The following is a 12845-nucleotide window of genomic DNA, read 5'->3' on the forward strand; positions in this document are numbered from 1 at the left end:
GGAGTGAATTTACTTATTATTGACTGTCAGGGAAGTTGTGACAGTGCGTTTAAAACATAACCTTTAGCTTTAAATGAGCTGTTGCCTCTGACACACACACACACACACACACACACACACACAGTTGCAAAAGCATGCACACACACACACAGTAAAGAGTTAAAATAATTATGTGTGCAACTATACATGCAATAATTCTTCCATCGAAAGCAAACTAAATGCATTATTATGCTGAAAAAAGTCTGCAGCTAATTATTCTATTTCTAATGCTGCCTGTATAAAACGAACCCATTAGTTTCACACAGCACCCACGTTGAGATCAACCTCAAACATCAATGAAACCAATAACCTCCAACGCACTGCATTCTTGTATTTTTTAATCCTTTAATATAGTACGAAATGTATCCAAACATTTTTTTTGTAAACTAAATCTTACATACGAGCGCATTTCTCCATAAATACCGATCATTTCTAACATGTTACCGGTCCTTTACATGCGGATAAATATGGAAAATTGAGCTACTTACATGTAATAATACTTCCTTTCAGACAAAGCAATTGACAGAGATTTTATATTTATCACGTACATAAACAGATTGACACGGAATTTCAGGCTTTCACTACACGATTTATCGACATGACATTAAATAACAACAATGATACTGTGCTACTCAAACTGGACCTTGGACGAAAATGTTGCACTGAATAGGCTACAAAAGCACATTAATACTAAGAGTCGGTTAGGTCGACGTGTAGACTGTAGTAATACTGAATAATTCACATTTGGTTCACAACTATAACATTCTTTTCAATGAAGTCTATTCATCGCAATATTCTTAAAACCATCTCATTTTTCCATATATCTAGGGACCACATTTTCACAAATTCCCTTAAACTGTGATAGAACTATTTACAAAATAAAATATTACATTTTTTTCCAACTTGGTGAAATCCTTATGTACAAAAATTCAGGCCTCTACCCGCAGATAGCATGCTTTTTGAGATCTCTTGAGCAGTCTCTCGGTAAAAATAAAGACTCAAAGAAATATTGAGGGGGAAAAAGTTTAACTCGGTGGCTTGTCCTTGCCTCCGTTTTGTCCATGCATTCTGTTTCATTGACATTAAGACAGCCTTTAAGTGATCGGTCGGGCCTCCCGTGTTTTCTCAGTCCATGTTTCACTGGCTGACTTTATAAAGTCTTTGATTCCAAGCAGTTTTTTTTAATTCTGCAGTCTTTTTCCTCTTTCTTTTTTCAAAAATATTTACACGTACCATTCATTGAAATTTGACGACAGCGTGCTGTGGCTGGTTGTGTGGTGTACTGCTGAGGCTGCTGGTGATATGGAGCTGCTGCTCTGGTTCTCTGTGGACGGTGATACTATGGTGGGAGGTGTGGAGGACTCGTACCCTGAACTGGCCGCTGGAGATGGCTGCGGTCCTGGATTGGTGGTTTCGTGGACCTTCAACAATGAGAAAAAACGTTTTTAAAAAGCATCCTGTATATGCTGTTTGCCCTGGGTTTGTTTTTGTGCAAATACGTGACATAAGAAATGAATCCAAACAAATTAAAACTCCTAATTTGACTGTTTTTGAACGTCTGCAAAATCCTTAAACAAAGCATACCCAAAACATTATTCTCATTAAGATCCTAATCTGATTTGTCGGTTGAAAGAAAAGAAAGAAAGAAAGTGTCAAGGCAAATTAATTTAGGCTACGTTTCTCTATTTCTGTAAAAAAAAAAAAAAGTGGACTAAAAGCTGTGACCTCTTCTCATAATATTACCCAATATACATATTTTTATTCTCATTTACAGTCTAGACAAACTACAAAAAACATTATATTTCTAACATGTTATCATTTTGTTGAGACAAGTGAACACTGACAGCCATCGGGTTTTACCTTCATGTGTTTTCGGAGGGAGCTGGGGTGTGTGTATGACTTGTCGCACATTTTGCAGAGATAGGGCTTGTCCGACGTGTGGACGTGCATGTGTTTCTTGCGGTCACTGCTGTTTGCAAATCGCCTGTCGCAGCCTTCAAACTCACACTTAAAAGGCTTCTCACCTAAATAAAGAAAACAGGAAACACGATGTTTAACACTGGATTTCAAAATTTCATATTATACATTATTTTCTTTCAAGATATTTTAACGTGTTAAAACAGACCAACTTTAAAAAGGTGAAGAATAAAAAGGCAGCCTTTTTTTACTTTTTAAAATTGACACAGACAACTCTATGTCAGTCTACTTATAGACTGCAAATTAATTTGACTTAATCCACTTAGGCTCATGAATGTATTCATTTCATTACATTTAAATACGTATCACAAATAACACTTAACATGAAATGAAATAACAAGACTTATTTTAAACATATGAAATATTTTCTGTTGACAACTGCACTGAATCACATGCCAGTGAAGAGACTCCAGCTGCCTAATAAATAATAACCCGGATCGCATGCATATTTTGGATGGGATATTGTCAGCATGGATTTGGCAGTAAAAAGCGGTCAATCTGTGTGAATCTTACCGGTGTGAGTCCTTTTGTGAATTTTTAGATTTTCCGATCGAGCAAATACTTTGCCACAGCCGGGGAACGGACACGGAAAGGGCTTTTCTCCGGTGTGTACTCTGATATGATTTACAAGTTTGTATTTGGCTTTGAATGGCTTTCCTTCTCTGGCGCATTCCTCCCAGAAGCAGATGTGGTTGGTCTGCTCCGGTCCCCCCACATGCTCCACCGTCAGATGGGTCACAAGCTCGTGCATCGTGCTAAAAGTTTTGTTGCACGCCTTTTTGGGATTCGTCAGCTGCTCCGGCTCGACCCACTTGCAGATGAGCTCTTGTTTGATCGGCTGCCTCATGTATCGAAAGAAGGCCCCTGCTCCGTGGTGTGCGGCCATATTCATGTTCATGGGGCCATAGCCGTGCAGCTGGGTCGAAGCATAGTGGTCGGACCGCGGGCTTGTAACGTGGCCGTACTGGTCGGCACGTCCGTACATGTCCCCCGAGAAGCCCAGCCGCATCTGGCTGTTGACCACGTTGGAAGACGCATGGCTCGCCGCTTGCTCGTGGAGCCCTGGGAAGAGCAGGTGCCCCGCTGCATCTGAGTGTCCATGTGGCCCTGCGAAACTTCCGGAGGCGAACAAACTGTGCTGCGCCCCGGTGGCGTCCCCGAAACCCCGATTTCTGAAGAGAAAGTCCCTGGTGGAGTTGAAAGCCGCCGTGGAGTAAGAGCCAACGTGGGTCGGGTGGTGATGATGTCCCAGGGCGGCTGCTGCGTAGCCGGGCGCCTGGGAGGAAAACGCCGTTTGTCCGGAGCCAATATCGTGGGAGCTGTGGTTTATTTTGAAGGCGCCCATCCCATCCGCGAACGGATTTATCCCCAACGCCACTTCTCTCTCTGTGACTTCGCCTGTTGAGTGATGCCGTGAGGAGCCGAAAGTAGTGACTCCTATGGTGGGATACTGCGGTCCTGCGTCCAAGAGCATCTTCAGTCTAGACTCGCCGAGACGACTGAGAGCAGAAATCAAAAAATCACGCACAGATATTCTTCCTCCCCCTCTCTCTATCTATTGGACCTCACTCGACTGAGCAAACTCTCAAATCCAACGATTTTCTGTTTACTTTTTAAGACGCGAGGAATTCCCCTATACCGCTCATCCGATGCACACGCAAAATCATGTATACATGCAATATTGTCTTTTGCGGTTTATCTTCCTGTGGCGCAACTTTCACCTCCTCAGTCAGGCGGTGAGCTCTAGACTGATAGTCGCAATCATTCCTGCAGATAAATGAATTGAAAAGACAACACAGTCCAGCCCTGATGAATGGGAGAGGAGGGGGGTAGTCATGTGGCTCCGGAGCTGCGCGCTCATTGGCGGATCCCCTTTCCCCCCAATAACATCCACTCACCAAACAACAATCCTCGGTGCAGGGCCCACACTTCTATTGGCCTCTTTGCATCATCAATCCCAGATATTGTGAGATTGCTGACTGTGAATTTGGTTAAAATCTGAATAACAGCTAAGCAAAAGTTGAAAAAGACAAGACAACTGGCCTTGTAGAAAGTCAAAGCACGTTTTGCAGCCACATACTGCATTAACAGTTTATAAACCAAATGTGTCAGATTGTCTTTGTTAACATGTGGACATTAGATTACAAAGCAAACCCTATGGTGGTGTAAACTGGTAACGTTTTTGTGCAATGAAGCACTCAGACATTATCTGTCTGTCTATATGTGTATCTAATCTGATCTAATGAATGATTAAAAGTATGGAGCTGACACGTGCTTGATAGATAAACAAAGACAAGGCCAGAAGAATAAATTATGACACTGATTTAATTTATTGCAACTAGGATGGACTGACAGGATGCCAAACAAACCTTATAATATTCATAGGTGGACCCTCATTACGGGTGTCAGGTACAGGTATGCAGAAACATGTTTTACGTCTTTTCTTGGGAAACCCCGTGGGAAACCCTGAGGTGGGGTTTGATATAAAGTCTGCCCACTGTCATCACTCTCTTTAAAGGTCTGTTATTATCAACTTATCTGTTTCACCTCGAAGGGGATCCCCATAACGTTTTGTTGTCTGACTCTTGTGCGCACTGTGTGCGTTTTGTAGTTATGTTTCCGCGTCCACTGGAGCTCACGTTAGTGCAACATCTGTGCTTTAGATTTCCACATCATCATGCTCACCAGCACCCCACGTTCATAAAGGTTACCTTGAATATATAGGCCAGTATTTAACTTGGATCCACTAGTATGCCTAATGTGTCCATCACGGTTTGGCTGTACTTGTGCAACTTACTCATTTTGTGCAGGCCAGTAATGCATAGCCTGTGTGCAAAACGTTGTGGGTTGTCGAAGTTATGAAGTGGGATTTGCGGCGCTCTCTGCAGGAACCTCCGGCTGCTAGAGTTCAAAGCCACATGCACGGACGTGCCATGCGAACCATTAAAATATCTTCTTGGCTACTAGGCTAGTTTCTACAAAGCATTCTCCAAGTCAGTCTTGGGAGACCAAGGAAAGAGGGGAAGTTTTGTTGTTCTCAACTTAACAAGTAGACCTACAACTTGATCCGACGTTTTAGGTAGCCCACTAAACTCTGCTATGCAAAATTTGGAGCGACCTTTCAACAGGTGGAAAACGGTAAGAATGGCATATCACTGAAAACAAGACTGGTGGTCATATACTCAGACTTGCAACACGTGAGGCTAAATTGGAAATTGTGTGCCAAGAAGATAGTTGTTGGAATTGCTGTTGCAAGTGCATTTAAAGTTTCTATGCCACTTAAGTGCCTCAAAATTATTCTAACATATTTAACTTTTATGCGTAAACGATGCGTCCTAATTAAAAGGCAAATAACCGTTTAGTGTCATGATCCTAATGTGCTGGAGTCATACTGTAAATTTTAAAATGGCTACCAGGAGCTATTTAGGATTTACAGTGAAAGCAACTATAGCTATATAAAAGCAGCGTTTTGTGGGACCTCTCTGCAATGTTCAGCTTTTTTGGGGGGGTTGTGGATCTTATAACTCTAACTGCACTGTTCACTAGTCTCCAAGAGTGACTGCAGGCACAACTTGGACCAGAAATAGCACTTCAAAGTTTTGCATTACGCTGGTGCTGTGGTGCCTCTGAAGGCTACAGCTGTGAGCCTCATGAACCCCATGCGCAAAGGCCATTTAATAAACATCTTTTGGATCCGTCATGTCTCAAAATATTGACTCAATTTCTAACGTGCTGGATATGACGCTGTCAGCAACAATTTTGACAAGTCAATTCAGAGAAATAACCAAGAGGAATATAGTTTTAAAATAATTTTTGTCATATAAAAATATTATCCAAGTGAGCGAGTGTCCTTTTATTCAGCATGCTCAGCTAATTACTTTGTTAATTTCTGAAAACGACACAGTCAGTCATCCAAAAACACAAGTTTATATTATGTCCAGTTGATTTGCTTATCAACGAAAATAAATAAAGTGTGAGGAGGTTCAGATACTGACGAGCGCCTCTGACAATAAATTTAGGTTTGTAGTTTTACAACCTTCACAAATTATGATCATCGTAGAAGTCAAATAACGCATACACATTTCATATTTAAAATCAAAGTGATCAGTACTATGTGTTACCATATTTAAGGTCACTTTCAAGCAGTAATTTATTTTTGTCTGCAACTACAAAGAAAGCGTTCAGTCCAACCCCCCCTCCAAGAATCTTAAGCGTTCGGTAACACAATTTTGGTTGCAATACACAAGATACAACTCAAAAAAACTTAAAACAATGAAGTCATAACTGTTAACGTAATAACTTAATTACAAGAGTATTACTAGGGCAAGACAAAAAAATATATTTTAAATCACGTAGTTGTGATATTCAAGTAAATTAGTAAAAATGTCATGTTTGTTACAGAGACAAAAAAAATGCCCTCCCGGCTGAACACTATAATCCGTGTACAGTAACATTTTAATGACTACACATTGGATTTTTAAAATAGTCCTGTTCGTCGGCTGATGGTTTAAAAAGACAAAGTCCATGGGAAAAATAATCAACAGTGAGTGGTAGATAATTTATACGACATGTTGTTATGATCCATATCTTTCTTTTAAGCATTCAAACAAAAAGCAGAAAATAATCAAGATCAATAACTATAGTTTGTAGGATAATATCGTAGTAACCGATACTTACAGTACACACACGTTTTATTTTGAACTTAAGTCTGCAACGGCACCACCTCCTGTGACCCTCAGCTGCTGCCGTCCTGGGTCTAAAGCAAAATTACCCCGGATCATAACAACAGGTCCCGTCCATTACATTTTTTTCCCCCCTCGGAACAATGGCCGCAGCTCGCCCTTATTCACACTTACTACACACACGGATCCCACCAAGCAGAGCACGGAGTCAACACTGTGGTAAGCGCTGAAGGGCAAACGACTGGATATGTAAATATGGGTATTTATCAAAGCGCGTATTAATGGTATGTACTCCGGACTATTTTAAACTCCCACGTGGAGTTTTCCTTTGGTTAAGTTGACAAGTTTTTCTCCGCTGACGCCGATCTTTTACGTGCGTAAAGTTGTGCGTAATTTGTGCGTAAAGTTGTCCTTCATACGTTGCAGGGCAAAATGAAGATATCACTGCATTATTTATGATCCTTACAACTTTTATAGTGACAATATGCATACTCTTGCGAGGCAGTCTGTAATTGTATAATCAAAGTGGGGAAATTGCTATTTCACCGCCGCGCAGCCTTTGTTCGCTGCGACAAAAGAAAGACGACTGTATATCTGGATCAACTTTTTAGGAGTTTTATTGTACAATAACCTTTGCATAACAACTATTTTTCTCAAGCGTTGCCAGAGGCACTGCGCATGCGCGCTGGCTGCTTGCTGTCACTAAGACATTTTTCTTCACGTTGGAAACTGTCACTGGTGACGTCAATCACTGAGCTCTGACCAATTAGAGCGCAGGGTGATTGTTTAGCTCCACGGGCTGCAGCGCCTACCATGAATCTCTATTCAGTATCAAAGCGTCCTGCTGCTGCCTCTCAACCGAATGGGATTCCATGTAGTCTGCAGATAGACTTAACTTTATAAAGTCTTTTTTCTTTATTTTTCATTGCGATTAAAATATATTTGTCATCATCATTATTATTTTGCCTGCTGTCAAGTTATTCTAAAATTAGGAAGTAATGAGCGTGGATGCATTGGGAAGCCCCGTGATGGACCCTACGTTTTCCAAACGGAACACGGCGCTGAGATTAGTTGACTTGGCAGGGGCTCACCACCATCACCATCATCACCACCATACCCCTCAGAGCGTGACAGGCTTCCCGGGGTTCAGCAGCCATCCACACTCAATGGCTCACTCGCACCCTGGGGAGATTACTGCGGAACCCCGCCTGGGGCCGAGTCCATTCGGGCCAGAACACATGGGGCACTCCGCGGCCCTCAAAATCAGCCCAGCCCATCATTATCCCCACCACCATCACCACCACCACAATCATCATATGGCAGGCCACAGTGAAGTGGTCTCCAGTCAAACGGGAGCTTTTGGCCCGGTTCAGGCGACATCGGTCCCCTATTCTATGTCTCACACGGCCCAGGCTTTATCCGCAGGTAGGGATTTCCTCATCCGGAGAGATCTGACAGCTCAAGCCATGCCAGTACTGACTGACCAGACTGCTGGTTCAGCCTCTCACCACGGAATGTTTGTCTCAACAACAGGTAGCTATCCCGGACACTATGGTCATCACCCTGACGCTGGGAACCATACCCTCTTCTCCGGACTCCATCACGACCAACCTTCTAGCGGATCACCGGGTGGCCAAGCGTTGAATGGACAAATAAGGTTAGGACTACCTGGAGAAATGTATGTGAGGTCTGATCACTTGAGTCAAGTGGCAAGCTCCAGGGCTGATCCGTTCTCCGCCTCGCCTTTGCATGGCTACGGTGGTCTGAATCTGAACATGAATCTTAACGCTCACCACCACCACCACCACCACCACGGAGCCGGTGCCTTTTTCCGCTACATGAGGCAGCCGATAAAGCAAGAGCTGATTTGCAAGTGGCTGGAGCCAGAGCTCTCGCCGAAGAAACTTTGCTCCAAAACTTACAGCACCATGCACGAACTCGTAACGCATGTGACGGTGGAGCACGTTGGAGGACCAGAGCAGGCGAACCATATATGTTTTTGGGAAGAGTGTCCGAGGGAAGGCAAACCCTTTAAAGCCAAGTACAAACTTGTAAATCACATTCGAGTGCACACCGGGGAGAAACCATTTCCATGCCCATTCCCTGGATGTGGGAAAGTGTTTGCAAGATCCGAGAATCTTAAGATCCACAAAAGGACGCACACAGGTCAGTAGCTACATATTCATAAAGGAAATGTTGTAGAAATGTTGGAAATGCACTATAATATGTCAAATAAAATGATCAAGTCGCATGTTGAAATTCAAATGTAGCGTTGTATAGTACAGTTTCAGGTTGTTTTTTTTTATTTTTGTTTAATTTTATTTTCTTTAATTTTATACACTTAAAATAAACTCTAATGAGCCATGGCAATTAATCAATCTCAGCAGCAACAGCTACTGGCCACCTGTTTGTTATGAGTTGCATCAGTACTCGCAAGTTTTGCAAAGGTTGAGCTTGGGGATTATGGTACAGCTCACTCAGGCGTGTGACGGTTCAACCTCTTGTTTACACCACAGCACAAAGACTGAGGCCCACGTCAGGTCTTGTCCATGTAGTTTAGTGCATGCCAGACATGACTGGCAGCAAAGTTGGAAAGGTGCATCTTTGCATTCAGTGTAACTGATATGATGATGGGGTGATGATGCTTTTATTTTTCTTTTGTTTTAGGCCACTTGTTGCTGTGTTAGCTGTTTTATGCATGTCCTTTTATTTCAACCAATAATAATAATATTAATAATAATAACTAACAATAGCCTAATAATAATAATAATAATAATTGGTTGGATTCATTGCATTATTACATTTAAAGCTACAAAGATGGGAGTAATGTAATTTTACATGTATTAAGAGTATTTGAAGCTGTATTAACTTTATGTTCCACCGGAGTGATATGACATGTATGACATGGGGAAATAATGAGCATGCTTTTGGAATGATCAGCTCTTGATAGCATTTAGCCAAAGCAACAAGTTGACAAGTTCAGGCGGTTAAAATAATTCACCAACAGGTTGGTAGAGCTGACTGCGTCTGTAATGCCTGACGTGTGTACAATGCAGCTCGAAGCAGTTCTGATTTAACTTTTAAAAGCATATAATGATACAATATGGCTGCTTGCCTCTGTGACCCAGTGACATGCTGTGGAGCTAGTGAGGGGGGAAAAAGGCCTCAAAATGTCGAGTCAGACTTGGAAATTAATACAATGATTACATTCCTTTCTTTCGGTGGCTGCATGGCACTCCCCCCTGCTCCATTTCTGCACCCTATGTATTATTCATATAATTTGCTCACATTACCTAAGTACAAATCTGTTAAATTATTTCTGTGTGTTGACTCCCAAGGGGCCTGGTCTTTGGTATCATGTTTAAAACCTATCCGAAAGTGTGGTTATGACTGGGGCTGCCCCTGGGGTCTGTTCCTCGACGGTTTCTTGTACTACACTAATATCCTTGATTGGCTCTCTCAACCCAACAGCTGAAGGTCAAATTGATATTCAACCCGCAAGTGTAATTAGACAGAGGCAATTACATATTCTCAAAAGCTTTAATCGGAGGAGAAAAATCAGCAGTGGATGATTCCCCTGTAATTTATTCAGATTGTCTTTTTTTTTTGCCTTGTCATAATCAGGTAGAAATACTTGTTGTTAAGACGCAAAATTAGACCCAGTCCATAACCATTTGCAGGATTTCAAACAGCAGACAGGCTGCGTTAGCACACAGTAGGTGAAGCTTAGCTGGGGCGATACTTTCATTTGTCATTATTTTCAGTTGGTTTTAGGCCTGCTATGTCTGTGCTCATAGCTTGTCTGTTTTGACGTATGCCTTGATGCATGAAGACGCCAGGTATAGACCCAGGACAGTAGGGGTTCAGCCCTCCTGTTTACACCAGACTGAGACTCATGGCAGGTCTGTCCAAATAGGCAAACTTTTTGAAGTGCAAGTAGGGAAAAAGTGTGTTTACTGTAAATACAAAAAAAAATGTGTGCGTGTGTGTGTATGTATATGTGTGTATGTATGTATATGTGTATATATATATATATATATGACATTTGAAAAATGTACTAAAAATAATCAAAGTGGCTGTAATTGTACCAGCTTTTTAAATTTTTTAAATTAAATTATTTTATTTTTTGGTCACAGATACTTGGATACTTGTTGCTTAGTTTATTTTAAGCCCATGCATGCCCATAAAGTGGGGTTACACACAGTGTTAGTGTGCTCAAACATTAGAGATTTGTCTCAAGTGCTATCAAGCTGCTAGAAATTGGGAGGATATGGTCTCATAAAATAAATAAATAGATAAATAATTAACATGATGCCTTTTACAGTGAACATCAAATATCACGTTTTTAAATCTTTACTTTATTGATTTATATTCTGTTGTGTCACCATCACTGTTAACAGGTGAGAAGCCCTTCAAATGTGAGTTTGACGGCTGCGACAGACGCTTCGCCAACAGCAGTGACCGGAAAAAGCACTCCCACGTCCACACCAGCGATAAGCCCTACAACTGCAAAGTGAGAGGCTGCGATAAGTCCTACACACACCCCAGCTCCCTGAGGAAACACATGAAGGTGCACTGCAAGTCCCCCCCGCCCAGTTCAGGCTACGAGTCATCCACCCCGTCCCTCGTCTCCCCCTCCTCAGACTTGGGCCGGGAGCCAGGAGGCTCCTCGGTGCTGTCGGAGCCGGTGGGATCCTCCCAGCCCGCGAATTTAAGTGAATGGTACGTGTGCCACAGTTCAGGTGCCAGCGGCGCCCAAACACCACCCAGCGGGCCCTCCACGCCCGACCCCACAGACGAGCCACCATACAGAAACCCAGAACCCAGGGACGCGTTTTAACCGAATTGGACTCAAACACGGTGCCAGACAGAACACATTTTCAAAAAGCTTAACTGTTAAAAATGGTTTGGCTTTGGTGCCTATATGCCTGTGAGGCCCCTCTGGTCTCCCCCCTCCCTTGGATGAGCCACCAAACATACACCCAGAGCCAAGAGACGCGTTTTAACCACATTGGAAGGAAAATGTGCAAACCTTAAAGACGTGCTAATTTCCAGGCACAATAAAAGAATATATTTTCAAACCTCAGCGATTCAAAATGGTTGGCTCAGTGCCTGTACGCCCTGACGGCCCACTGGTCCACTTGTGGAGAGAGTCGTGTAAATCCGTTAGACTATGTGGTACATTATTGTAGGCTAGGCATGTTGGTGTGAAATTATTTTGTAAATTCGAGTTTTGACTTCAACATGTTTTTATTTATTTTTCAATCTGATCTTGAAGGATTTTGTATTATCGAACCAAAGTGCATGTTTCAATTGGGTCAAAAATGTACATTTGTAAATTTTGTAAGTTTCGATGTGTTGATGTTGATAGTTTTTGTAAGGTTCTGTCTTAAAGCAGTTTCTTACTGATTACTGCAGTTATTTGTACAAACATTTTCTGTTTACAGCATTTTTTTCCCCCATTTGTGCCATTGAGGGTCAACAATCGAACTGTTTCATAAGTCTGCAGTATTTGATATAAGACCGTGAAATTATAAATGTTTTATCAAAGTGGGCATTTTGTGCTTTTGTATCATTGTCGTCAATATTTTTTTTTCTTTTTGAATATCTGAAATCGAGCGGCACTCAAAATTCGTACCGAACTGCCTTGTAATTTGTGAGTATTTTGAATAAATCTTGTATGACTAAAGCGAAAACTGCTGAGCCATTCGGGTTTATGTGGAGTTTACAGCACTTTTCTGGGGAATATGTGCAACATGTTTGTCTTTTTTTAAAATGTCTTTAAAAAAATATTTCCATTAAAAAAGAAACTGTTGCTTCCTTTACACACAGCTTGTAGGCAAGCTCCAGTAATAATAATACCCACGTCTACTTTTAAGATTCAGATAAAACTGCTAAAATTCAAAGAAACAAAATGTAATGAAAGGTCTTTTACATGACATTTAAAGATTTTATTTTCTCGGTAACAGGGGGCGACTTAAATTGTGCTCCACTTGTGTTAAGTCTTACTTTCTCAGCTGAGCTGTGGTTTAATGCAGACGTGGGTAGAGTTTGATGAAGGGCTACAATATTCTGATCCAGACTTCAAAGAGCACTTTGTACAAAGAGCCATTTTTTTTCACGACGGTGAATCCTCATGGTGAATTA

The 12845-nt window shown here is 41.8% G+C and overlaps 2 protein-coding genes across 5 annotated transcripts; one reads left to right on the top strand and one right to left on the bottom strand.

Moving 5' to 3' along the window:
- Positions 1-360: 360 nt before the first annotated feature.
- zic1 (zic family member 1 (odd-paired homolog, Drosophila)) lies at positions 361-3808 on the bottom strand. 2 transcript variants are annotated; one of them, XM_044176636.1, is made up of 3 exons: positions 2530-3808; positions 1900-2063; positions 361-1463 (listed from the first exon to the last, which is right to left on the bottom strand). In XM_044176636.1, the coding sequence occupies exons 1-3, from the start codon at positions 3488-3490 to the stop codon at positions 1263-1265; spliced, it is 1326 nt and encodes a 441-aa protein (XP_044032571.1). In that variant the 5' UTR covers positions 3491-3808; the 3' UTR covers positions 361-1262. The 2 variants fall into 2 exon arrangements, with proteins under 2 accessions (XP_044032571.1, XP_044032573.1); XM_044176638.1 differs by having other exon boundaries at positions 361-1460; positions 2530-3806.
- Positions 3809-5197: 1389 nt separating this feature from the next.
- zic4 (zic family member 4) lies at positions 5198-12394 on the top strand. Of its 3 annotated transcripts, none has more exons than XM_044176635.1 (3): positions 5198-6917; positions 8232-8864; positions 11099-12394. In XM_044176635.1, the coding sequence occupies exons 1-3, from the start codon at positions 6842-6844 to the stop codon at positions 11536-11538; spliced, it is 1149 nt and encodes a 382-aa protein (XP_044032570.1). In that variant the 5' UTR covers positions 5198-6841; the 3' UTR covers positions 11539-12394. The 3 variants fall into 3 exon arrangements, with proteins under 3 accessions (XP_044032570.1, XP_044032569.1, XP_044032568.1); XM_044176634.1 differs by lacking the exon at positions 5198-6917 and adding an exon at positions 6956-8123; XM_044176633.1 differs by lacking the exon at positions 5198-6917 and having other exon boundaries at positions 6957-8864.
- The last annotated feature ends 451 nt before the right edge of the window (positions 12395-12845 follow it).

Source organism: Siniperca chuatsi, linkage group LG19, assembly GCF_020085105.1.
Source record: "Siniperca chuatsi isolate FFG_IHB_CAS linkage group LG19, ASM2008510v1, whole genome shotgun sequence".
In the NCBI taxonomy this organism is placed as follows: Eukaryota; Metazoa; Chordata; class Actinopteri; order Centrarchiformes; family Sinipercidae; genus Siniperca; species Siniperca chuatsi.

Coding starts and splice junctions, on each gene's coding strand:
- zic1 (XM_044176636.1), bottom strand. CDS start 3,490: ATGCTCTTGGACGCAGGACCGCAGTATCCCACCATAGGAGTCACTACT. Junction 2,064..2,529: donor TCACAAAAGGACTCACACCG/GTAAGATTCACA, acceptor TTCTTTATTTAG/GTGAGAAGCCTTTTAAGTGT. Junction 1,464..1,899: donor CCCTCCGAAAACACATGAAG/GTAAAACCCGAT, acceptor TTCTCATTGTTG/AAGGTCCACGAAACCACCAA.
- zic4 (XM_044176633.1), top strand. CDS start 7,697: ATGAGCGTGGATGCATTGGGAAGCCCCGTGATGGACCCTACGTTTTCC. Junction 8,865..11,098: donor CCACAAAAGGACGCACACAG/GTCAGTAGCTAC, acceptor CACTGTTAACAG/GTGAGAAGCCCTTCAAATGT.